At 46.2% G+C, this 27,533-nt stretch overlaps 2 protein-coding genes across 3 annotated transcripts in view; one reads left to right on the top strand and one right to left on the bottom strand.

Moving 5' to 3' along the window:
* The window catches only part of PRODH (proline dehydrogenase 1), a 94,639-nt gene that overhangs the window by 18,785 nt on the left and 48,321 nt on the right, over positions 1-27,533 (bottom strand). For both annotated transcript variants that reach the window (XM_069242800.1, XM_069242801.1), the window contains exons 5-10: positions 27,238-27,302; positions 23,176-23,292; positions 22,032-22,111; positions 17,997-18,078; positions 16,790-16,882; positions 14,599-14,745 (exon numbers count right to left, since the gene is read on the bottom strand). In XM_069242800.1, coding sequence (XP_069098901.1) covers positions 14,599-14,745; positions 16,790-16,882; positions 17,997-18,078; positions 22,032-22,111; positions 23,176-23,292; positions 27,238-27,302 — 584 coding nt within the window. The remainder of the gene's footprint in view (positions 1-14,598; positions 14,746-16,789; positions 16,883-17,996; positions 18,079-22,031; positions 22,112-23,175; positions 23,293-27,237; positions 27,303-27,533) is intronic.
* The window catches only part of LOC138303556 (C-type lectin domain family 2 member B-like), a 150,093-nt gene that overhangs the window by 77,334 nt on the left and 45,226 nt on the right, over positions 1-27,533 (top strand). Inside the window, exon 7 of the transcript XR_011205412.1 lies at positions 993-1,062. The gene's annotated coding sequence lies outside the window, so the exon portion shown is untranslated. The remainder of the gene's footprint in view (positions 1-992; positions 1,063-27,533) is intronic.

Raw genomic sequence — 27,533 nt, 5'->3', positions numbered from 1 at the left:
TTGGTTTAAGGATGTTTCGTGTCGGAGGGTTCCTAACATCAGTAGACCGGTGAAAAGCACAGGCGAGATCAATGGCCGTCTCAGTGTCCACTTTTGGGTGTTGCCTGATCCAGTGTTTTGTAGACGGTGGCAGACCGTCTAGGTATTGTTCTAGTATGATGGTCTTGAGAACCTCCTCCCGACTATTTCCTACATGGCCTAACCACTTCAATGCCAAATCTTTCACTCGAAAATAAAAGGTTCTAGGATCTTCATTGACTCCCCATTTGATTTTACTAAATTTAACTCGGTAATATTCTGCATCATGGCCTACCCTTTCCAGTATACTAGTTTTTATGTCTTGATAAGGGGTGTCACCACCCGGGTTGGCGGCTTGATATGCTGATTGTAGGATACCTGTGAGCAAGGGAGCAACGTACTGTCCCCACTTATCTTCCGGCCACAGGGCGGAGGAAGCCACTCTTTCAAAATTGGTAAAAAAGGACTCTGGATCCTCTCCCTCCTGATATTTCTGTAGTACCGAACTAGGTACGTTCGGATGTACCTTGCTAGCGGCAATCGTCTCAGTTAGTTTTTTCATCGCGCTTTCATGGACTAGCTGATTATTAGCCAATATGGTCGCCTGACTCTTCAGAGCAGATTGTAGGGCCTCCCGATCCTCTTTAGCTTCCCGCTGTTGGGCTTCCCAGACCAGCTGCAAATGCCGTTGCCCCTCCGCTAGCTGCTTGACCATGGTCTCTAAGGACGGACTTTCGCTCATAGTGTGTCCTGTTTGGACTGCCAGGAAGGGGGTTTATCCCACTTCTGACACCACTGTAGCAGTCCCAAACAGTACAGACACTCAGTAGAGGCAGCTGGGGTTATTCAGGTAAGTATTTATTTGTTATTTCGAATAAGTGATGTATATGGTTCGGTACAGTAATTTAAAGATTATTTCTTCACTGGGTGAAGTTCGTTTTCCTAACGTGTTTCTCTCCCTCTTCTCCTTTTAGGTGGCGTTTGACATCTTCCTCATGGGCTCCCGGGTTGCATACAGGGGAAAGAAAAGGATAAATATCGATGGTGAGTGGAATGAAGGCCGTTACATACGTCCTTTACTTAGCTGTTATACTGGGGAATGGGTTCGGGAAGGGGGTGTGCCAGTGAGGACGGTGGGCTGTGTCTTTGTTTCCTTATTTTCCTAAATGTGCTTACTTTTGGTCGTGCTTGTTACGTGCCCCTTTTTGGTGCCCTCTGACTCCCTCCCTGTCCTCCCCTCACCCTGCCTCCCTCCCTTCCCCAGCTCGTTCCCCTTTAAGGTGCCCCTCTGCTTGTCCACAAGGACCGTACCTTCCAGAGCCACGACCCTCCGGGGCCGTGGCTGGCTCTATGGTGGTCCCCTCGTTGCTCTCTGGTCCCCTTGGGCTCCGGCACCACTCCGCTTCCCCTGGCGTCGTCGTCACAAGTTCCTGGACAGCGGGGCCGCCCTCCGTCCTCGGGGTTGTCTTCCGGATTGTGTGGCTCTCCTCTCTGACCGTTGCCGCCGCCTTTCTCCTCGCTCCTCCGTTCTCGATCGCCGCTCCTTCCTCCTCGTTCGCCGCCTCCTCGTTCGCCGCCTCCTCGTTCGCCTGGGGAATCCCAGGTCTTTGACCTCCCGCCGGCCAATCCGATTTGACCTCGTCATCGGAGGTTGTCGAGGCAACCTCCGAATGCCGGCCTCGTGGTGAAAGCGTTCCCATGGCAACATGGGAACGCAACAACTCTTGTCCTGCTGGTGCCGTGCCTACGATCGGGCTGACCCGGTCACACGCACACTCCTTGATCTGCATCTATAAGGGTCCTCTACGAGAAAGGAATGAAGCCAGCTAAGGTCTGTCTGCAGAGACCAAGATCAGTGGAGACACGAGCTGGGGCTGGGCGAACCACGGGCTCTAGATACAACCCCCAAGAGTTTAAAAGGTGGTAAATAAACCTGTAAAGCTGGATAGACGACAAAAGAGCAGTTGCCAAACGCTCCCACGGAGGGATGGTGCTCAACTCTTACAACCACCAGAAGGCTTCCTGTCTCCTTGAAGCTCCCGCCGCTCTGAAAGTCGAACAGGCCATTATGTCATTGAGGTTGGAGTGATCCTACATTGGACTTTTTACCAAAATGACAGGGAGAAGGTCACCAGGGGACACGGTATGAGATTTGCGCCACCAGTCAAACAAATCGCTGTGTTTTTTATGCATTTGTCCCCCAATAGACCCTCCAAGGAGGACCCTGTTAAGGAAAGAGCTTACTGGGGATTAGATTGTGCGGATCAGCAGTAACAGAAGCGTTTGATCCCCAGAACTTCAGACTGAGTTTCTCGATATCTTTAAGGATATTGCTAATGAGAATCCTGCTAGTCAGCATGAGGATAAGACCGGTATTTAAGTGTGGGCACTTGCAGGGCATTTGGATGGGTTGGGTCGTCAGGGATCGGCAGGTTTATTTTACCCCTCTGTTACAGGTCCAGCAAGATAAGGCTCACCCGAAGGGCCCACAGACACTGGGGGCTGCTCGGGGCTAGGAGTACCACCTAGCCCCTACCCTGACTCGCTGTTCTTGTGCATGTATTTGACCAGCCAGATAACCTATTGTAGTGAAATATGTGTTTTTAACCACTGACTGTGTTGCACCACTTTGCGCCTGGATTAGCTGTCTAGTGTTCACCGGTTGCAGAAACATTTTGTATTCAGTTTAGGTGCCTATTGACTTTATCATAGAATTAGACGATGCCATGTTAAAGGCTGCTCGGACTTTTCCACATTGTAAACTGTCTTGTTTTCGTGCTCTCTCTCACCGAAGAGCTGGTGCATAACGTGGAGGAGTTAGTCAGTCAGCATGATACGGATGAACCAGATTGATGTTTACGGTACAGCAGGGAATGGTTTGACTTTGGGAGGGACGCCTTGGGATTTTGGCCAATTCCCAACGTGTTTCTTTCAAAGCTTACCTAAACTAGCCAGCATTTTTTAATATTTCTTCTTGATGGGAGGGCTTTTTTCCAGAAAGCCCCTTTTACGGTTCTTTAAGATATAAAAAGACCCAGTGCGACAGTGAGAGTGAGTGACCTCAGTCAGGATTTTAGACGTTGAATGCCTGACCGCTTTCCCGTGAGGGAGGAGATCTTTCTCGCAGTCGAACGGGGTCATCGTCTTGCTTGGCAGGCCCTACGGTGATGCATTTTTTCTTAATTTTTTGCTTTGCAGTATAATATAACCACATATATTTGCTGTGTACATTGCAGTGGAGAATCATTTTGGTATGTTTTCCTTTCATTGCTTTGACTATTTTTAAACGTGTGCTTTCAACATGCTAATCTCGTTTTAGGAACCTGGTGGCGAAATAATAAATGTCTTCTTTGAACTGAGAAGTGCATTCCAGAGATTGACAGTGTTTAAGATTTGCACACAGCACCTTTGATCATGTATCAAATGTAGGTCAGCGTTTTTTTTTTTTTTTTTTTTTTAAGTGATCATTCTGGCGCACCCAACAGCTAGCACAGCGTAGGGAGGTATCTTAGCCCTCCAACCGCGATAGGTGCCTAGAAGGCTTGGTTTGCGACAATGGAGGCAATAGATAAAGAGCGTTGGTCATTTATTTATCGTCCCGTTTTAAATTGAATAATGCAAGAGCATAAATTGATTTCATTAGCAGAATGTTTACACATACTATGGAATAGTTTATTTTTTTAATTGACTAATAAACTAAACTTTGACTGATACACCCTTCAAGATCAGTCAAGCATTGAATAAGAAACCATGTTAAAACTCTGGAGAGACCCAAGAGGACCAGGGCAACAGTCTCTCGCAAGCTCATGGATCATCCGTCATGGCCAGTAAAGTTGTTTCGGTGCTATGCAGAGCCCTCAACCCACAGTGCGATAAGTCCAGCAGGTGACATATCCAGAGGAAAACAGTCAGAAGTTTCTGCTTTCACTAGTGTTTTGCACAGCAGTGCCAGCAATGAGATGCGTCTACAGTTAGTAAAATGGGGTCTGCGGTAGGCTTTTTAAGAGAGTTTTGAGGGACTACAGTGGCTTCCAGAGATAGACTGCATAGTTTGGTGAGGACAGAACCAATCCATTCTGCTCCCATCTGCATTATGTAGGGAGGGCCTGGATCAGGATTCGGTAGTCTGCTAGAGTCATAACCTGGACTTCAGACAGAGAAGCAAATTCCATCATAGACGCCGCCATTGGAGAGGTGAATGTCTCACAAAGGAGAGCTGGAAGGTCACTATAGATGAAATAGGCACACCCAAATGGATTTTCACAATTTGTTTTGTTTGCGAAACATAACAATATTTTCACACAGTAACTGAGCTGGAGAATGAAAATGTCACTTACCCAGTGTACATCTGTTCGTGGCATCGGTCGCTGTAGATTCGCATGTTTTGCATAGCTCGCCATCTGGTGTTGGGCCGGAGTGTTACAAGTTGTTTTTCTTCGAAGAAGTCTTTCGAGTCACAGGACCGAGTGACTCCTCCTTTTGTCTCCATTGCGCATGGGCGTCGACTCCATCTTCGATTGTTTTTCCCCGCAGAGGGTGAGGTAGGAGTTGAATTGTAGTAATAGTGCCCATGCAATGGATTGACTAAGTATGTACCTATTTAAGGTTGAGATGCTATATATACAAATAGTTGAAGGTAACTTCCGAACTGCTACAGGCTCCCGGGGAGGCGGGTGGGCACATGCGAATCTACAGCGACCGATGCCACGAACAGATGTACACTGGGTAAGTGACATTTTCAGTTCGATGGCATCTGTTGCTGTAGATACGCATGTTTTGCATAGACTAGTAAGCAGTTATCTCCCCAAAAGCGGTGGCTCAGCCTGTAGGAGTGGAAGTAGTTTGAAATAATGTTCTTAATACGGCTTGACCTACTGTGGCTTGTTGTGCGGATAACACATCTACACAGTAGTGCTTGGTGAATGTGTGAGGCGTACACCATGTGGCTGCCTTACATATTTCTTGCATTGGGATGTTTCCTAGAAAGGCCATGGTAGCACCTTTCTTTCTGGTTGAGTGTGCCCTTGGTGTAATGGGCAGCTGTCGTTTAGCTTTAAGGTAGCAGATTTGGATGCATTTAACTATCCATCTGGCTATACCTTGTTTTGATATTGGGTTTCCTGCATGAGGTTTTTGAAATGCAATAAATAGTTGTTTAGTCTTTCTGATGTTCTTTGTTCTGTCAATGTAATACATCAATGCTCTTTTGACATCTAATGTATGTAGTGCCCTTTCAGCTACGGTATCTGGCTGTGGAAAGAACACTGGAAGTTCCACTGTTTGATTTAGATGGAACGGTGAAAACCTTTGGCAAAAATTTAGGATTAGTCCTTAGGACGACCTTATTCTTGTGTAGTTGTATAAAAGGTTCTTGTATTGTAAACGCCTGAATCTCGCTTACTCTTCTTAGGGAAGTAATGGCGATGAGAAATGCAACCTTCCAGGTTAGGAACTGTATTTCGCAGGAGTGCATGGGTTCAAAAGGTGGACCCATAAGTCTAGTTAGGACAACATTTAGGTTCCATGAAGGAACAGGTGGTGTTCTTGGTGGTATAATTCTCCTAAGGCCCTCCATGAATGCTTTAATGACTGGTATCTTATATAGGGAAGTTGAATAGGTAGTCTGCAGGTATGCAGATATTGCTGCAAGGTGTATTTTAATGGAAGAGAAAGCCAGGTTAGATTTTTGTAAGTGAAGCAAGTAACCCACTACATGTTCTGGAGTTGTGTGTAATGGTTGTATTTGATTAATATGGCAGTAGCAAACAAACCTCTTCCATTTACTTGCATAGCAGTGCCTGGTGGATGGCCTTCTGGCTTGCTTTATGACTTCCATACATTCTTGGGTAAGTTGTAAGTGCCCGAATTCTAGGATTTCAGGAGCCAGATTGCTAGATTCAGCGATGCTGGATCTGGGTGTCTGATCTTTTGGTGGTGTTGTGTCAACAGATCTGGCCTGTTGGGCAATTTGATGTAGGGTACTACTGATAGGTCTAGCAGCGTTGTGTACCAGGGTTGCCTTGCCCAAGTTGGTGCTATTAATATGAGTTTGAGTTTGTTTACCAGGTAAGGAAGGAGAGGGAGAGGAGGAAAAGCGTAAGCAAATATCCCTGACCAGTTCATCCATAGGGCATTGCCTTGGGACTGTTTGTGTGGGTATCTGGATGCAAAGTTTTGGCATTTTGCGTTCTCCTTCGTCGCAAACAAGTCTATTTGAGGTGTTCCCCAGAGTTTGAAATAGGTGTTCAGAATTTGGGGGTGAATTTCCCATTCGTGGACCTGTAGATTGTCTGCGAGTTGATTTTGGATCCCTGGTATAAATTGTGCTATTAGGCGAATTTGGTTGTGAATTGCCCAACGCCAAATTGTTTGTGCTAGCAGGCTTAACTGCGTGGAGTGCGTCCCCCCTTGCTTGTTTAGATAATACATTGTTGTCATGTTGTCTGTCTTGACGAGAATGTATTTGTGAACTATTATTGGTTGGAAAGCTTTTAGTGCTTGAAAAACTGCTAGAAGTTCTAGGTGATTTATATGCAGTCTTGTTTGATGTACGTTCCATTGTCCTTGTATGCTGTGGTGATCGAGGTGTGCTCCCCACCCTGTCATGGAAGCATCTGTTATTACGTATTGTGGCACTGGGTCTTGGAAAGGCCGCCCTTTGTTTAAATTTATGTTGTTCCACCACAGAAGCGAGAGGTAAGTTTGGCGGTCTATTAACACCAGATCTAGAAGATGACCCTGTGCTTGAGACCACTGTGATGCTAGGCACTGTTGTAAGGGCCTCATGTGCAGTCTTGCGTTTGGGACAATGGCTATGCATGAAGGCATCATGCCTAGGAGTTGTAATACCATCTTTGCTTGTATCTTTTGTGTTGGATACATGCGTTGTATGATGGTGTTGAAATTTTGAATTCTTTGGGGACTTGGAGTGGCTACTCCTTTTGTTGTGTCTATTATGGCTCCTAGGTATTGTTGTACCTTGCACGGCAGAATGTTGGATTTTGTGAAGTTGACGGTGAACCCTAGTTTGAAGAGGGTTTGTATGATCTAATTTGTGTGATTTGAGCACTCTATTAACGAATGAGCCTTGATTAGCCAGTCGTCTAGATATGGGAACACATGTATTTGCTGCCTTCTGATGTGTGCAGCGACTACCGCTAGACATTTGGTAAAGACTCTTGGTGCGGTTGTTAATCCGAAAGGCAGTACCTTGAATTGGTAATGTATTCCTTGGAATACAAACCTTAGGTATTTCCTGTGCGATGGGTGTATTGGTATATGGAAATACGCGTCCTTGAGGTCTAAAGTTGACATGTAGTCGTGTAGTTTTAGCAATGGTAATACTTCTTGTAGTGTGACCATGTGAAAATGGTCTGATTTGATGAATGTGTTCACTATTCTGAGGTCTACGATTGGTCTCAGCGTTTTGTCCTTCTTTGGTATCAGAAAGTACAGTGAGTAAACCCCTGTGTTTATTTGTGTGTTTGGCACTAATTCGATTGCATTCTTTTGCAATAGTGCCTGCACTTCTATCTCCAGGAGATTGGAATGATGTTTTGTCAAATTTTGTGCTTTTGGTGGTATGTTTGGAGGGAATTGTAGAAATTCTATGCAATTACCATGTTGGATAATTGCTAGAACCCAAGTGTCTGTAGTGATTTCCTCCCATGCTTTGTAATAATGACTTATTCTTCCCCCCACTGGTGTTGTGTGGAGGGGATGAGTGACATGTGAGTCACTGCTTAGTAGTAGGGGTTTTGGGGCTTTGAAATTTTCCTCTATTCCTAGGGAATTGCCCTCCTCTATATTGTCCCCGAAAACCTCCTCTGTACTGTCCCTGGTAACTGGACGGTGTTGCCTGTGAGGTGCTGGCTTGTGTGCTCTGACCCCGAAACCCCCCTCTAAAGGGTGTTTTACGGAATGTGCTGTAATTCCCTCTGCTCTGCGGGGAGTAGAGTGCGCCCATGGCTTTAGCAGTGTCCGTGTCTTTTTTGAGCTTCTCAATCGCAGTGTCCACTTCTGGACCGAACAGTTCTTTTTCGTTAAAAGGCATATTGAGAACTGCTTGCTGAATCTCTGGTTTAAATCCAGACGTTCGGAGCCATGCATGCCTTCTGATAGTTACAGATGTATTAATTGTCCGTGGAGCTGTATCTGCAGCGTCCATGGAGGAGCGGATTTGGTTGTTGGAAATGGTCTGTCCCTCCTCAACCACTTGTTTTGCCCTATTTTGTAGGTCCTTGGGCATATGGTCAGTGAGATGTTGCATCTCATCCCAATGGGCTCTGTCATAGCGCGCAAGTAGTGCCTGGGAGTTGGCGATGCGCCACTGGTTTGCAGCTTGTGCTGCGACACTCTTACCAGCTGCATCGAACTTGCGGCTTTCTTTATCTGGGGGTGGTGCATCTCCAGATGTGTGGGAGTTGGCCCTTTTCCTAGCTGCTCCTACAACGACAGAGTCTGGTGGCAGCTGTGTAGTGATGAAAGCCGGGTCTGTAGGAGGCGCCTTATACTTTTTTTCCACTCTTGGTGTGATTGCCCTGCTTTTGACCGGCTCCTTAAAGATTTCTTTTGCGTGCCGGAGCATACCAGGGAGCATAGGCAGGCTTTGGTAGGAGCTGTGGGTGGAGGAGAGTGTGTTGAATAAAAAGTCATCCTCGACCTGTTCTGAGTGGAGGGTTACATTGTGAAATTGTGCTGCTCTAGCCACCACTTGAGAATACGCAGTGCTGTCCTCTGGTGGAGATGGCTTCGTAGGGTATGCCTCCGGACTGTTATCTGACACTGGGGCGTCGTATAAGTCCCATGCGTCTTGATCTTGGTCACCCTGGCTCATGGTGGTGTGAGCTGGGGAATGTGATGGAGTTTGTGCTGGTGAGACGTTAATCACAGGTGGAGGAGAGGGTGGTGGGGTAACTTTTTTCACCACTTTTGTTTGTGGTGTTTGTTCAGTTTGGAACTCCAATCTTCTCTTTCTTCTAATAGGGGGAAGGGTGCTTATTTTTCCTGTCCCCTGCTGTATGAAAATACGCTTTTGCGTATGGTCTACATCAGTTGAGTGTAGCTCTTCCTCAAACCTATGCTTTTGTATTTGGGAGGTTAGCGAGTGCTCTTCTGTACAAGAGCCTGAAACTGGGTCGGTTGCAGTTTGTTTTGGCACTGAAACCCTGTCTGCATCTTTTTCGGCTCCGAGGTGACTTTTCTTTTTCGGGGCCGAAACCTCTCGGCGTCGATCTTCTTCGGTGCCGCTGTCTCGGCGTCGAGCCGTGTCTACACCGGTATCTCGGTGTCGATGCTTGTCTCCAGCACTTTCTCGGTCCCGAGAAGGCTGCGTGGCGGTGTCTCGACCGGAGTCGGACAATCTCGGCACTGTTTGGGCCTTTTTCGGTGCAGACGGTCGGTCACCGAATTTATGGGTCGAGCCATGGCCTGGTGGCAGTGGCGTCCCCTGGGCCTTGTAAATCTTCTTCTGAGTGGCTTTCGACGTCTTACTCACGGTTTGTGTATCGTCGAATCCTTCGGAGTCCGATTCTTGGATCGAAAAGGTTCCCTCCTCTTCTTCTTGTTCCTCGAACTCCCGGTGGGCTGTCGGCGCGGACGCCATCTGAAGTCTTCTGGCTCGACGGTCTCGGAGTGTTTTTCGGGACCGGAACGCACGACAGGCCTCGCAAGTGTCTTCACTGTGCTCAGGTGACAGGCACAGGTTACAGACCAAGTGTTGGTCTGTATAGGGGTATTTATTGTGGCATTTGGGACAGAAACGGAACGGGGTCCGTTCCATCGGCGTTCTTCTGCACGCGGTCGGGCCGACCAGGCCCCGACGGGGGATCGAAAAACTACCCCGAAGGGCACCGGAGCTCTTCGATCTTCGATGCGGTGTTGAATCTAACTACGCCGATCCCGAACGCAACAATACCGACGAAAATCTCCTGAAATTAGCTATCTTTCCGTTCCGAAACTCGGAGCGACAGGAACACGTCCGAACCCGATGGCGGAAAAAAAACAATCGAAGATGGAGTCGACGCCCATGCGCAATGGAGACAAAAGGAGGAGTCACTCGGTCCCGTGACTCGAAAGACTTCTTCGAAAAAAAACAACTTGTAACACTCCGGCCCAACACCAGATGGCGAGCTATGCAAAACATGCGTATCTACAGCGACAGATGCCATCGAACATAATGTTACTGCCCAAGGGAGGCTTGGTGAGATTATTCACAATGCCAAAGAGGTCTCCAGCTAGATTTCTTTAATTTTCAGACTCAGATGAGTAATGTGAACCTCCAGCTGGTTTATTTGTTTGTGATTCTTAGTGGTGGATCCAAACACAACTTTTGCTTCCCAGCCATATGATTTTATCAAATCATTGTGCTCTGAATTTCTGCAGCATCGCTCGAATACAAGGCTGCTTCCACCAAGTGTTAAAACCAGAAAGAACGTATTTAATTACATTAAAAAATCTATTATCAAGTGTGTTATTAAGATTCATCCGATTATTTTTGCCCCATGCGTGAGCCAGCTGAAAGCGGTTAGCTCATTTTGACTCAGACGGTTGCGTGATCCAACCAAGTCTCGGGGTGACATGATCCATTTCCACCTGAGATGGATCACGACTGGCAATCTGAGGTTCAAGGACATGTCCAGCACAGCGCTTGACGTCTTTTACAAGTTGAAGGAAATCTCAGGACTCATGTACAAAGTTATTTTGTGATTGCAAATCCAGTGTTTTGCAAAATAAAAGTGTTTGTATGTGCAAAATGCCCTTCTACAAGCCAGAATCTTTTTCCGACACGTAAAAGGACTTTTGCAACCCTGTAAGGAACGAAAATAAGAGTCCTGTCTAAGAGAGAAGAAGAAGAGAGTAGAAGAGAGTAGAAGAGAGTAGAAGAGAGTAGAAGAGAGTAGAAGAGAGTAGAAGAGAGTAGAAGAGAGTAGAAGAGAGTAGAAGAGAGTAGAAGAGAGAGAGACGCTCACCTCCTATTTTTGAGTCAGGCAGGATTAGATCAATGGCTTGTGAGTGCAACTTCAGTCGCAAACCACTGATGAGCTGCCAACACCCTAAAAGGGGGCAGTATCGGATTCCCAAAGAGGAAGGGGTCCCTTTTCATCCTCTTCCCTTTTGTGACTCTAAAAAACATCTCAGGGAGTGTCAGTCGTGGTCCGAATGACCAAAGCCAACTCTCAGGGAAAACTTTGGCACGGATATGCCTGTGCTCTCGAGATCAAGCCGGGTGAATGAGTTAAGTCCAAAGAAAATGGTGAACCTGGAGCAACGAGGGCGTTGAAGCCTCACACAGAAGGTTTGCCTTCCAGGGGAGTTACTGGAAGTAAAAATAAAATTTAAATAACAGTGAGCAAAAACAAAACACACATGTTTAAAGCCTACAGTGTCCCTTCCAAGATGGCGACCAGCAGTGCACAATGGAGCCAGGCACCTCTTATAAAAGAGTATTCCCTATACAAGGAAAGTAAATGCGGTCACTGGTGATTAAAAGTCTTCAACTTTAGGTTTAGAGAGCCAGTCCTCCCACTGCAGAAGAGACAAGCACAGAAGTGCAGGCGTTTTGGAGATAAAGCCCGCCTTGGACTAGGAGCGCATCTTCTACAATGATGTCTGGTTTGGAGCTGTGCTGCCTTCGAACATGGCAGCGGCGTAACTTTCACTTCAGCCACTGGTACTAAAATCGTGCCGGGGCGCCCTGGTGAAGTCTGCTGACAAGGGGGAAAGCAGGGTGGATGATGGGTGGACAGGCTCATTTAAGAGGTTTTAGTAAATATACAAATATGTAGAATGCTATTTGCTAAAATCAGAGCAAATAATTCAGTACATAAATGATAAATACAAGAATATATCGTTTATACTCTATAAAAAATAATCAATTAATACCCACACCCCCTAACTGGCAGCCACAGCAGCCTTTTGTGGCCTGCTGATTGGCTGTCTTATGACTGGCATCCACACAGGCCCAGGCCCTTGCTAAACTCCATTCACCCGAACTCAACACTTTCCAAACAGGCATCACTACAAAACTAAACCAGTGCTTAATTTGTGCTTGTTGTTTCCGGTGCTGAGTACCGGCACTTATTTTTGAGGGCCGGCGCTTAGTCTTCTGCCTCACGTATTTGCTGCGAGCAAAAGACACATATGGGAAAGACGGAGGACCGGAAAAATAAAAAATTGTCACAAAGGAAGAAAGTAGAAAGCTGCAAGAGTGAGCTGAATGGGCAGGGAGTGGCTTTACATGGATTGAAGAGGTCCGAGATGGTTTCAGGATTACGGCGGCTCAGTATTCCGTGTTCACACATTTAATTGCAGCAGCCACGTGTTTAAGAGGAGGGCTTTGGGCACCGGCACCTCTTTATTTACAAATTAAGCACTGAACTAAACCGTTAATGCCACAAACTGGGGTCGCGACCCGACATGTGCTCTAGCACTGGCAAAAGGAGTTTGTGCATAGTAGCATGAGGGATGCCATCGTTCTGCTGCACATCTGTGCTCCTCCTTCCTAAGCTGTCTGCACCCGCTTACCTAGGATGCCCAAACCCCACCAATGCTCATGGTTCACTTGCGTCCACCCCACCAATGCTCACGGTTCACTCGCGTCCACCCCACCAATGCTCACAGTTCACTCGCGTCCACCCCACCAATGCTCACAGTTCACTCGCGTCCACCCCACCAATGCTCACAGTTCACTCGCGTCCACCCCACCAAAGCTCACAGTTCACTCGCGTCCACCCCACCAAAGCTCACAGTTCACTCACGTCCACCCCACCAAAGCTCATAGTTCACTTACGTCCACCCCACCAAAGCTCATAGTTCACTTACGTCCACCCCACCAAAGCTCATAGTTCACTCACGTCCACCCCACTAATACTCATACTTCACTTACGTCCACCCCACCAATTATACAGGAGGCATATGACCATTCGCGAACTAACAGCTCAACACGGGCCCACAACAGCCTGCTGATTGGCGAATGACCTGAAATGCCTGGTGATGTCTTGGATTGGATGGGGTCCTCCCTATCTGACAGTAGAAACAAGTTCAGATTGGGTCAATGGTGTCACCTTCATGCGTGCTTTTCAATCTGGAAATACGTCCTTCGATACAGATTCTAAAGCAATATCAGGAAAACATTGGTGTACCAACCAAATCCACCTCCAACTATAGAACAACCAGGAAGACAAATGAACATTGCCAGATGACTGGACCACATACTCCATGAGAAGAAAAGAGCTTCATCTGCTTAAATGGAATCCAGTACAAAGTCCTTGTATTAAGCAGGACAGAACCTAACTTACTTGGTTACAAGTATCACCAACCAGTGATCTGAAAAGTAGGAAACCAAAGAATGTGATTGCATTCTGGTCCCTCCTCCTTTCCCTCGGTCATTGCATTGTTCAGTGGCACAGACTGTCTGGCTGCTGTTCTTTGACATAACTTGTTACACTGGGCTCCCAAAGAAACTCATCAAGGGCTCAAAACCAGGATCTGTGCTTGAACCTCTGGGTGTGCACCACATAAAACCAACCTCTAAAGATCCACTCTCAAGGATTGAGTTTAAGGCCCTCTTTACTGTATTCTGGGCATTACTGGATAAAAGGACCAGGATACCTGTAGATAGCAACACAGCAAGATGATGGACAGGGTGGTGAAACTTTTCAAACACTCACCCCTAGCAACAGATCTGGGTTTAATCTATCAATTCTTTTGCTCACCATGCCACCCCAGTTTGGACCCAGCCATATGCAAATCAGTCTTGACTCTGTTTCATATGGGAAGAGTCCAGTCCGAACTGCCAGGCCAGGTCCTTCCTTGACTGTAAACAAGTATCCTGGGACCGGTTTCAGGGTTTCACCCTTCAGCGGCCAGGCTAGCTTAAATCCAGTGGCTCAGTGAGCACGGGACCCCACGTCTGGGCATACCCTTCCCACTTAGGGCGAACATAGCAACACAGCAAGGTGATGGACGGTAAAACATGACCAACCAAAAGACCAGTATAAAATGTCAAGACATAAAAATGATTTGTATATAGATTGTACCCGTGTATTGAAAATCATCTTAAAAAACTACTCAAAATACTGTTTTAATTATATTTGAGAATAATACGCAGCCTTCAGATTAAGGCTTGAAGTAATTATAGGATTACGTGTGACTAGAGATAAAATATTCTACACCAGATTCCCAAAAAAAAAAACAATCACTATGACTTGTGCTGGAGGATGGGTAATGAATTAGCCACGCGCCCTGACAGGAACAGGGGAACTGAGGCTAACTCAGTGTGTTTCTGTGGTTTACGAGTTGACTAAACGAATGCAGACTGTCCAGAGGCATTAATGAAAGAAATATTGCCAACACTCGGCAGACAGCGCTTTTAAAGCCACACACTCTCTACCAGGGTCACTTGGCACTATAAGAATCACACTGCACATTACACTACATTAGTTTGGAAATTTTACGAATCTGTTTAATATGCAGATCACTCTTTTTTCAGCCAGAGCCCTAGGATGTGCCCGGCTGCAGACTTCAGCCTCTACTATGGCGCACCGCCCCTCCACCCAGCTAAGCGCCCTCGGTCTTCACCTTCAGGTAGCACTGGTACGTGTTGAAGATGGTGGGTCTCTCCGTGTTGAACTTGCGTTGCATCTCTAAGGCCAGGCGGCTGATGGCTGGTTGAAAGTAGGTCTGCTCCGCGTCAATCATTAGCCTCACTCCGGTCTCCAATGCTTTCTGGAATGGAAACAACACTCATTAGAACTCAGCCAACATCATCACACATCAGAGCAACAGTGGACAGGTGGACTCCCAGTATAAAATGGTAGATGTGGTTTTGTGTGCAGGCCTATGGGGAGGGGGGACAGGAATACTGCAACCGTGACACACATTGCCACTCAAACTGGTGGCCTTCCGGTGGCTAAACATTCACAGAGCAAGCCAAAGTGCTGAACAGTAGAAGGAACAACGCAAAGCAATCCATATTTAAACAGATCTATGGTCTCCTATACCATTAAGAAGAACATATTTAGCATCAGTGGTAATCGGTGCCAAGCACTGGCGAGGCGTCCAAAGCTCAAGCCATGGCAGACTGAGTATGGACAAAGGGAGGGTGGCCACACAGGTGAAGAGATGCATGCCAGAGTGAGTGTGGTCACACAGGTGAACAGATGCATGCCAGAGTGAGTGTGGATAAAGGGAGGGTGGCCACACAGGTGAACAGATGCATGCCAGAGTGAGTGTGGTCACACAGGTGAACAGATGCATGCCAGAGTGAGTGTGGATAAAGGGAGGGTGGCCACACAGGTGAACAGATGCATGCCAGAGTGAGTGTGGATAAAGGGAGGGTGGCCACACAGGTGAACAGATGCATGCCAGAGTGAGTGTGGATAAAGGGAGGGTGGCCATACAGGTGAACAGATGCTTGGCAGAGTGAGTGTGGATAAAGGGAGGGTGGCCACACAGGTGAACAGATGCATGCCAGACAGAGTGAGTGTGGATAAAGGGAGGGTGGCCACACAGGTGAACAGATGCATGCCAGAGTGAGTGTGGATAAAGAGAGGGTGGCCACACAGGTGAACAGATGCATGCCAGACAGAGTGAGTGTGGATAAAGGGAGGGTGGCCACACAGGTGAACAGATGCATGCCAGAGTGAGTGTGGATAAAGGGAGGGTGGACACACAGGTGAACAGATGCATGCCAGAGTGAGTGTGGACTGCCAGAACAGCAGGGCACGGGGGAAACAGAAAAGAAAACTGAAGGAGGCTAGGAATTAGCTTAACGTGCAACACTGTATGTGGTAGTAGGAGCTCAAAACAAAGATCCCAGATAAGGAAGAGCTACTGGGGTACATGGACAGACTTGGGACAGAGAGGAGGGAGTGCACTGGCAACGGTCTGGAGGGAGGCAGCGGTGAAGGAGCAAAGCTGTGGTAAGCTAGGATAGCGGTGCAACAGGAAAGGGTCTGGGAAACGCTTGTAGAAAAGGATACAGTTACAGAACATGTAAGGTTTGAAGTGCAGCTCAGAGGTGTGCGGATTTCAAGGAGAGTGCCTGGGTAAGAGATCCTCAGGTGCAGTAAATGAAAATAAACGCCGGGAGCGAGCAACGGAGAAGGTTGAATTACTGAATAACAACCGCTCCATATCCACAACAGAAAGTACAAAACAGAGCAGAGAGGGTACGAGCTCCTTTGTAGGTAACATCAAAAGCCAGACCTAGCATGTGAAAGGCCAAGCAGGTACAACCTGGGACAGAGTACATTTTAGAAGATAAAGACTGTAGTTAGCCACTGATGACTGGCTCGCTGAAGACGAAGGTATGGTCTGCGAGTTAGGAATACCCACAACCTGTGTCGCAAGTTGGGCCTGATCACAAAGGTGGGACACTTTTGCCCCACTGACTGTAAAGCGCATCAGCAGGAACGTAAAAAAGTATTTCGGCGAACGCAAGATGTGAAATATGAATTAAAGCTTCTACTCTTGGGACAGTTTTCTAGTCATGCTTCAGTGTATAAGAACTGGGATTTTAACGGCAAAAAAAGCAGAAATATAAAGCTGAACCTGGAGGACAGGAGACGAGAGGCAACCATGTCCCCGATGACAACTGTCTTCCACCATAAGCGGTTTTGAGTGACCTGTTGGGCTTTCGCTGCTACAGCTGGTCCCTTGCCGGATGAACCACTGGCCGTGAATGTCATACTGGAGTGCAACTGTGGAGGAATTGGTTATTCCACCGACACCAGGTTACGAGGTGCAGAGAAGCAGAAGGAAGACTGACCTTCGCAAGGACATCCATCCTCTGCAGCATCCTCTTCATCTGGCGATCCTCCTCCTCGGTGAACTTGGACAGCAGCGGCTCCAGGTGTCCTGTCTGAAAGGAGAGGGTGCAGAAAACAGCTTGTGTGTTCAGGCAGCCACCATATCAATGAGCATTAATTAAACTCCCCTCCTAATTAAAATCAGGAAATTGGTTCAAGGGACAAAAGCCATCTGGAAAGAGGGTATAGTTTTGGTAAAATGGCAATGCCACCCTCAACGCACTCAGAGCACACCACAGCAATCCACGCAGTATCAAGCGGACAAGAGGGGCGTATTATACCAACAAATATCTACCACTTACTGCAGTCTGAGATTCCTTGGTAAAAAAGGCCTTCCTTTCAATGTCGCATATGGACCAGCGCCCAAGGGCTTCCCCAGCAAGGAATTCACAATATTGCAGGACTTGGCCCACAGTAAGAGGGCAACTGACAACCAGTGGCAGATGTCCAGTCCACCCACATTTCGAATCCCCACCTCATTTGGAGTGCAGGGGATGGTGGTTTGCCTGACAGAGGAACCACTGTCCCCACCTCATGAAAACCACTGGATGAACCCAGCTTCAGAGAGGCTCCTAGCAAAACATCTGGAAAAAACACTATTCTTCTAAGACCCTCTATTTACTCTCTAATAACCCGAAAATTAGGTTTCTTTTGTTTATCTCACTGAATACATGAAGGGTGCCTAGGGTAAAAGGGAAGGAAGGCCTACCAATGGCAAGAGGGTTCAACATGTAACGTTTGGTGTAGGCTATTCCAACATGCTAGAAGTGGAGGGCCTGCTGTGGGCTGTGTTGTGGTTGTGACTGCTGAGAGTCTGCCACAACCACAAAAAACTGTTAAGTAGGTGAAGGGACAAGGAGATCTGGAGAGAAGCAGCCCACGGGAAGGAACATGGAAACTCTGGAGATGAATCGCTGTTCTAGTGCTCACGCGACTGTTGTATTTAATACAGGGGCCTAAGGAAGGAAGCGTATGGAAAGTGATTGTCAATGCACAGCAAACTTCTGAACATGTTTACTTTATGCCTCTCTCCCTGTATGGATGTAGCTCTGCAACACAACTAACAGGGTCCTAAACAAAAACATTAACTTTGTTTAGGGCCTCTACACTGTGAGTAAAGGTTATTTCATAGTTGGGTTATCGCTGAAGAGACAACGGACTACAAACCTGAAGGTTGGGCACAAGAAGCAGATTGGAGAGCTTGGTTCTACTGTCAATAAGGCTGTTCCAGTCCAGCAGGTCCACAGTGCTGCACAAGATGGAGAACATTGTTACAAGCCATTACTCACACTTCACAGCACTAAAGAAACAAATTTACTGGCAACACTTCCAGGTCCTTCATGGAGCGGTGTTGCTTCTAGTCCACCAGTTCAGGTCACAGCCTTCCCATTAATCTGAAAACTGCTAGCCAAGTGTGCTGGGCTCAACCTTCAAATCCCAAGCACAACTTAACAAAATTAAAGATTAAAATGTATTTGGTCCTTTGTTACCAGGTACCTGATCTGGGATGGAAAGTTGGGCCACCAAACTCACTTTATATCTTCTGGATAAACTGGTCGAGCAGGGAATGCTTAATACCCGAACAAACTTGCTGTGGAAACATTTGAAAGAGGACATGGGCAAGGTGGGTACATGGCAGCTGGAGGGAAGGCTAGAAAGTCCAGAAAGATGCACAATTTGTTTCCTTGTCTCATACAGAGGTTAATGTGAAACATGGGTCGTACCACGCATATTTTATATTCAAATTCTGACTTATAATGAGATGGGATTAGTGTATCTTCACCCTATGCTGATGCTGAAGCCATATTAGTATGAGTGTGCACTGGACACAGAACATGGGCACTAGCCATCGCAGGTTCCTGGTACTATGTGGCCCTGGTACTTATTGGTACTACATCTCTAGGTAGTTCCAAAGGGTGCAAATTGTCACACACAATACTTGAGAAGGGAGAATGCAAAAATACCCTCCGTAAAGCTTTCAGAGTTATCGCTGCTAAAGGATGCACTGTACCAGCTCAGCAGAGCAGTTACATTAAAACACAGAGAAAGCATCGCTTGCGCCCAGCAACTGTAGGGCATGCCCGCGGGTGCTACCTTTAGGAGACTGGGAGAAGGGAGGCTTGGTACAAGGTATGGCATTTATTAGAGAGATGGCCACAGCCTAGGGACATAATGAATGAGCTCTGAGAACACAAAACAAGGTTACAAGGTCATCAGATGGCAACAACCTGTGCCCTCATCCCTCTGGGCACAACTCCTTGCTGTGCCAGGCGTGCTCTGGTGGCAGAGATTGGCTAAAGGGTGTGCCCCCAGAACCCTTGCCTGTGTCCACAGAGCCTGCTGTGCAAAGCTCAAGCTGTGTCAAACATGGTCCTAGGGGAAGCAGAGCAGGGGGACTGGACCAAGGAATGGACAAACACATGATCATGTGCCAGGAGAGGCCCTACATACAGCACCAGGCTGTGTCCAGGGAGTTTGGGGTGGAACAGGCAACGGTAACAGATGCATGGCCTCAGCAGAAGGCCTTACTCTGGAAGGTATAACCAGCTTGCTGTGAAAACAGGGAGAGTGTTCTCAGACTACTGCCAAGTATGCACTTTGAGTCCAGAGCCCACTGGAAAAACACTTAAATTTCATATCTAGTAGGCTCTGAGCAAAGTGGGGGCTGGCGGAAGGAACACCAAAGGCCCAGAGCTCATGGCATTGCCCAGTAGACTCTGGATGAAGGGTGACATGTGGCCAAAGTGGCCAAACATCCTCCCAAGCACATGGAGCCTTGTGGACACAGCTGAAGGCAGTGAAGAGCAGGCTTTCTGCTCAAGGGATTAAACCATGGCATGGATAAGCAGCACGCCTGACATGCAGAGGCTGGAAGGCAGACCCTGAGGCCATTCCTTGCGGACCCTGCAACCACAGAGACGGACTCACGTGGTGTCATCCACGGTCTGTGTTTCAGGGTCTTGTGGGCATGTTTAAAAGCCATGCCCAGCAGGCTCTCAATACAGACAAACTCACCGCATGGAATGGGCAGACATCAGGCCACGCAGGTTCAGGGGCAAGAAGGGCTGGGACAGTCCACATGCATGCACTGCACCCAGAAGCCACTGGTCATGACCAGAGAGGTACAACTGCTGCACAGACAGCCGAGTTTAAAGTGGTAAACACAAGAAAGTGCGCAAGAGTGGCAACCATTCACACAGACAAGCTTGGTGCACACTCGTGTATGTGTCATCTTCATATCATGGTTTGATCGTCGTGTGTTTCGATGCAGAGACCTTTTTATTTCGTTATGAGAACGCGTGTTACTGAACGTCACCACGAGAATATCCGACTCCATGGAATGCAAGTTTCTAGCATATTCTCCAGTCCCCTATATCAGTTGCTCCCAACCTTTTGACTTCTGTGGACCCCCACTTTATCATTACCTGAGCCCGGGGACCCCCACTGAATTTGTATTGGATTCCAGGGATTCCCAGCCCCCCCCCCCCCCCCACTGAGTCATAATTGAAAGCTGGGGACCTAATCTGTTAATATTATCTTATTTTGCAAGCAGTCGCGGACCACCTGAGGAGGTTTTGCGGACCCCCAGGGATCTCCGGACCACAGGTTGGGAACCACTGCCCTATATGTGTCCTGAAATGCTGATGATCAAGATTCGGAAGAAACTTGTGATAATGGCTGACAGTTCTGCAAATTGTTTAGTTTAAAAATGTTCAACAAGCAGCTGCACGAAGACAGAGACGCACTTTTTTTATTGTTTTGTTTAGGAGTTATTCCAGGTTTGTCGCAGACATTATAACGCTTCCTTTTCAGATTCTATTTCTACCGTTTATCTCTCCAGACTCATTTTCATCACTTGTCTTTTAGGACTTTTCTACTTTACATTTTTTCCATTTCTTTTTAGTAGAAAGGGACAAGTGTTTGAAACACAAGAAAAATCCTGATATAGTGTGGCCGATCGCTCTGCAGGCGGACAGCTTTTTTTGTTTTGACTAGTGGGTCAGCCATGATTTTATGGCTGCTTGCAACATAAACGTACTGTTTACAAAGACGGATGCTTAACGTCAACACATGGATCGAGCTGACATATTTAATGCTGTGTTGTATCAGTATCTCCAAACCCTGTTTTATTTTGTAAATAGGAGATAAAACTTGTGGTCAAATAGTAAATAAACCCCAGTATTTAACCACCGATTAGGAGAGGAACTTCACGTGGGCGAAGATCAAGTTAGGCCCAGCACCAGCTTCCGGTGCCTTAACCAAAGGCTCTCTAGCGCCTGGAGACAGCACAGTGCGTCTTAGGGATACACAATGTAATGACCAGGATACCATTTTTCCCAGTTGTTTTCACTTTTCATGAAATGCATCATTTCTTTTATCTATTATCTTTTATATAAATATTTTAATGATCCTTGACCGTGTTGCTCATTAATGAAAGATTGTTCCACTGCTGTCCCTGAACTTATCGCATGGCACTGATCGCAAGCAGCGAGTGGGCTGTGTATGTCGCAGTGAAGCTGGATTCGTTGGTTCAAGCGGGTGGACTGAACCAAGTCGGTGCACCAGGGACCTAGAGATCAGATCCCTGCGGCTCTGGTGGGAGCCACCAGATTGGGACAATGGTGAATGGACAAATCTTCACGCGCCTCCAAAAGAGACATTGCACAGGGTTCACAAGGCATCAGGACACTGACGGATTTAGGCTGGTAGAGTACTCACTATTAACACCTGTTTAGATGGAAAAATTATACCAAAAAAAAAAGAAGATGAAGATCAAACATCAACATTATAACTGCGCCTCTCAGTTAATCCTAGCCAACTACGTTTTAGCACCATATAATATCAACAGGCCTAGCTTAGGAATTTATGGCTATGGAGGGAAAGGGGCTAAAAAAAAAAAATAAAAAAAAAATAAAAAAAAAAACTAATTTCAAGTGTCTGGGACCTCTCAGACTGCCAAGAAGAACTTCAATCTGGAGAAGATCCCATGCTGGGGAAACAGGACACGTCTGCTAGGAGAGGATGTTGGCAGAAGGTGACTAATAGTGCTACTAACAAAGGTGCTGCGATGCAGTTGTTCCCTCTTACAACCTGTAAACATGTTCTATGCTACTGGTCCTAAGTACTAAAATCATGATCTTCAGAATGCTGAATAGTATTGAATCGCCACAACAGTGAAGTATTCCTGAGCATCCAACCTACCCGGAGTTTCCAATGTTCTCTCCAGTAAACCAGTGCTGACTCTCGTCCTTGGTTGCAATCCCAAGCCTCGCCAGACTTTCCTGAGGAACAAGACAGACACTTTAGCATGCTGTTCTGAGCGCTACTTCTATTCAAGAACCAGGCATGTCATTGTAAACTGTCCTTACAGAAACATTTCTCAGATAATATAGACATCCCTAAAATGAGTACCAAGCACCACTGACACCAATCGCTTGGCAGAGGACCCGTAAAGACTGACTTAGATCGTCTACTCCAACATGCCAATGTTTGCCTTTCGGATAAAGTTCTATCCTTCATTATGAAAGTTTCTGACATAAAATCTCTTCTGCCTTGAGCTGTACTGACTGCTAAAGTACTCATCCCCCAATCCCATTCCTCCTCAGAGTTTCATACACCCTTTTCTGTGGCTCATGTCCAACTCGTGGAGTGGTCCTTTCAGTATGGCCCTCAAAATCCCTGCTTGAAGCAGCTTACAACTGGAATGTAAAGAGATGTAACAAATTTTAAAATAATGAAAATTAACTTCTACAGTAGAAAGTAAAAGCAGGCTTAATTCAAGATACGCCCCACAATGAGAATTTTCTTCTGGTCTTTGAAAGGCTCGTGGGCCAAGGCATCAGCCTCACGAGTAACATTCAACTATTCATGAATTGACTCCTTCAGGTGATTAAACTGATGGCCCATCATGGGGTCAATGCTTATGGCCAGCAGCCACTGAAGTATATAATCATTTAGGTTGATGATGGAGTGAATATTCCCCTTCTGAACACATGCCCGCTCACACCTTGCCACAAGTCGCTCTGAGTCAGCCTTTCTACAGATTTTATAGAGCGAGGCAACAATATTAATTGTTCACATTAACTGAAGTGCTGGATCATTCCTTCGAGTGATTCGTAAAACACACACACGCCTTCGTTACGGCGTGTCGGGTGCCCGCCCGCCCAGCATACATTCGCCTCAGGAAAAACGAACATCCAGGAGGATGAAGGGCCGAAGCGTCAGTGTCTTCGACCCTTGCACGACCTTAATGATTGTGCGGTCAAAAGATGCAGCGAAGCGCTCGTCAGTCCTGGAGCTTGAGAGCAGAGCTTCCCAGGCAGCACGCCAAGATAATTCTCCTCACCTGCAGCTTTTCCACTTCGAGCTCGATTTCCACCGCTGCAACCCCAATCTTGCCTTGATCTGCGGCGAGCTGGTGGAAGAAGCGCCTCCACTTTATTAGAACCTCTGAGAACTGAAGCTGTGAAGAAAGGGAAGTAAATAATTAACACACAACACCCTGAAGAGGGAACTTTGACAAGTAACTTCATCAGTGTCTTCAAATACCGAGCCTTCTAGCTGCACTGGTAGACCATGAAAAATGTTTTTTACCTGTGGCATTACATATCCAGCACCGAGAGCTGTAAAAGAGCAAAATTCTGTTCAGAATAATCCTAATCCCCAAATCAGACAGGACACGGACAAATGACAGCCTCATTCCATTAGGTCCTCAGTGTTAAAGCCACATTTCCGCATCGCATAACTGACTCAACGGGCACCAATTCCACCTTCCTATGACTATCCTGGATTCTACTCTACTCTGTAGGGGTCACAAAAATTAACTACTGCTGAGCTCAGAGATTATCGCAGGAGAGCCAATACTGTGGGCAAGAAACGACTTCCGGCAGGGCTGACTCCTCCACCGAGTCACATACTTGGTTGTAAAAGGAGTACCACCATGTATGGGGTGATCACACCACAGGCAAAAGTATTTATGTGTCCTCAGATATGTCCAACAAGGAACCTGAGATGGTACACAAAGTTGGATTATGTTGAAGCCAGTGTTCAGGCTTGGAAGGCATAAAACCCGAGACCTAATGGAGAAGGGAAATAAAACAAATGCCTTCTTTCAACTCCAGCTGTTCTAGCATCATCACAGACGCGGAGAAGGATTGCTCAAAAACAGACTTATTGTACTTACTGACTCTGTACTGCTGGAGAAATATAGTATCCTGCCAAAGAACACCCTGAGGAGTGCACTACTGTCCGCAGAAATGGAAATCTCTCATTGAAATAGTTACTGCCTGAAGATCAGTTGTTATACCAAACTTACAATCAAAGTAATGCACAACACACATTGCTGAGAGGTTACTATCCAGGTGTTCAAAATAAAGCGCTCACAGCAACCAGCTCTATTCTCAAAATCACTCATTTATCAAGAACGAATTGGGTGCCATATGATTTCATCACCTTCACCAGAAGGCTGAACAGCAGCCCTCTCTACGCCGAAATCTTTAAACAACTCCTACAGAGTCCAAACCATCCTGAATACTGCTGTACGACTCAAACTCAACCCCCTACGCTGCAGCCACATCACACCGCACCTCAGGAAACTTCACTGGCTCCCCATTCAGAAACAGCCAATTCAAACTTCTCACACACAAAGCCCGACACAGCACAGGACCAGGATACCTTAACAGCCGCATACACTTTCACCAACCCACCGGACACATACGCTCTCGCTCGCACACATGCACCACATACGCAGAAGCAAAAAATGGAGGTTACTCATTCTCCTCGATTGCACCCAAGACATGGAACAACCTCCCTCAACACATCAGCGCCTCCCCCTCACTTCTTGAGTACTGCAAGAGGATGAGGACCCGACTCTTTGTATGAGCACCCTGAGGACCACACCCCTCTCCAAGTGCCTAGATACCCTCTCGGGTGATTTGTGTGCTATATAAAATCAATATAACATACAAAATAAACTCAAAAACCTGGAAGATCTTTTCAGAATCTACAACAGACTGGCTGCAAAGAATCAATGTCACTGGTATATGGCAGTACAGGAGGGGTTTCAGCAAATATGCCAAAGGAGAAACAAACAGAAAAGGTAGCTACACAGCAAAACTCCATTAAAATCATAGTTTGTATATTTTATGCAGAAAACAATAAAATTTGATATTAAAAAAAATCAATTAAAACTAAAGATAGCAAGGAAGTTAGGGTGAGAGTCCCAAACTGCAAAAAGTAAAGAAAAAAAAGACCAGCAAACAAATGGGAAGTCACACACTCACATTACTGAAAAATGACAACACACCTACAGGGAGTGCAGAATTATTAGGCAAGTTGTATTTTTGAGGATTAATTTTATTATTGAACAACAACCATGTTCTCAATGAACCCAAAAAACTCATTAATATCAAAGCTGAATATTTTTGGAAGTAGTTTTTAGTTTGAGCTATGTTAGGGGGATGTTTGTGTGTGCAGGTGACTATTACTGTGCATAATTATTAGGCAACTTAACAAAAAAATATATATACCCAATTCAATTATTAATTATTACCAGTGAAACCAATATAACATCTCAACATTCACAAATATACATTTCTGACATTCAAAAACAAAACAAAAACAAATCAGTGACCAATATAGCCACCTTTCTTTGCAAGGTCACTCAAAAGCCTGCCATCCATGGATTCTGTCAGTGTTTTGATCTGTTCAACATCAACATTGCGTGCAGCAGCAACCACAGCCTCCCAGACACTGTTCAGAGAGGTGTACTGTTTTCCCTCCCTTGTAAATCTCACATTTGATGATGGACCACAGGTTCTCAATGGGGTTCAGATCAGGTGAACAAGGAGGCCATGTCATTAGATTTCCTTCTTTTATACCCTTTCTTGCCAGCCACGCTGTGGAGTACTTGGACGCGTGTGATGGAGCATTGTCCTGCATGAAAATCATGTTTTTCTTGAAGGATGCAGACTTCTTCCTGTACCACTGCTTGAAGAAGGTGTCTTCCAGGAACTGGCAGTAGGACTGGGAGTTGAGCTTGACTCCATCCTCAACCCGAAAAGGCCCCACAAGCTCATCTTTGATGATACCAGCCCAAACCAGTACTCCACCTCCACCTTGCTGGCGTCTGAGTCGGACTGGAGCTCTCTGCCCTTTACCAATCCAGCCACGGGCCCATCCATCTGGCCCATCAAGACTCACTCTCATTTCATCAGTCCATAAAACCTTAGAAAAATCAGTCTTGAGATATTTCTTGGCCCAGTCTTGACGTTTCAGCTTGTGTGTCTTGTTCAGTGGTGGTCGTCTTTCAGCCTTACTTACCTTGGCCATGTCTCTGAGTATTGCACACCTTGTGCTTTTGGGCACTCCAGTGATGTTGCAGCTCTGAAATATGGCCAAACTGGTGGCAAGTGGCATCGTGGCAGCTGCACGCTTGACTTTTCTCAGTTCATGGGCAGTTATTTTGCGCCTTGGTTTTTCCACACGCTTCTTGCGACCCTGTTGACTATTTTGAATGAAACGCTTGATTGTTCGATGATCACGCTTCAGAAGCTTTGCAATTTTAAGAGTGCTGCATCCCTCTGCAAGATATCTCACTATTTTTGACTTTTCTGAGCCTGTCAAGTCCTTCTTTTGACCCATTTTGCCAAAGGAAAGGAAGTTGCCTAATAATTATGCACACCTGATATAGGGTGTTGATGTCATTAGACCACACCCCTTCTCATTACAGAGATGCACATCACCTAATATGCTTAATTGGTAGTAGGCTTTCGAGCCTATACAGCTTGGAGTAAGACAACATGCATAAAGAGGATGATGTGGTCAAAATACTCATTTGCCTAATAATTCTGCACTCCCTGTATAAAACTTGGAAATGTAAAGTATTCAGGGTAAGAAATTAATCTTCAAAAAAAGGTAAATTACAATTTCTTTAACTTAAACTTATTTAAATGTCGGAGTTTTTTTTTTTTTTTTTTTTACTTTCTATTCTTTTTTTATACGCCTCAACAATGTCAATTATTAGTCTCTTGTAGACTGTTCCTTTCCATATCCTTCTTAAGTATCTCGAAGGCCTGGTCGCCAGCACATGCTCCTGCTGCGTTGGCATCAACAGATTAGAATGGACACAGGAACACAAACATTGTAAACATGCTGCATTCATGTCAGCGGGAACCTACTGGCAGTGTGAACATATTGCAGACATTTTGTTTAGTAGGATTCTTCGTATCATGCAACTAGTCTCCAAAACAGCAGCAGTAAAAGTCTCCTAGATGTGCAAATTGTGGCTGCAAGGACACCAATGATTTGACAGATGTGTGGATTAATTAGACACCATGCTTCTCGATCGAACATCTTAATCTATTATACAAACTGCATGTCTTGACTTCTACTAAATCCTTGTACTCACCAAAAACTGAGGTCTTCCCAAAGCAGTGAGCTTGATGGCGGAGAACCCATCTTCCGAGCTGCCACCTGCAAAGGAACCAAGATTAGCCATGAAATGCATTTGCGATAGGTTCAAGTACTCAGTTGAACCTCCCCTTGAGAATGTCCTGAACTGTAAATAAATAACTGTGCCTTTCCTCAGTGGTCTCCAGAACATGATGGACAATGAAAGGCATAGATCACGCTCGGCCACCAGATGTTCCATCATTGGAGAAGGCCATTCCTCCGCTGGGAGTCTACACCGAAACATCTCATCTT

This window comes from Pleurodeles waltl, chromosome 7 (assembly GCF_031143425.1).
Source record: "Pleurodeles waltl isolate 20211129_DDA chromosome 7, aPleWal1.hap1.20221129, whole genome shotgun sequence".
Lineage (NCBI taxonomy): Eukaryota > Metazoa > Chordata > Amphibia > Caudata > Salamandridae > Pleurodeles > Pleurodeles waltl.
Note: the sequence above shows the minus strand (reverse complement) of the source record. Positions and strands in the feature narration are given on the sequence as shown.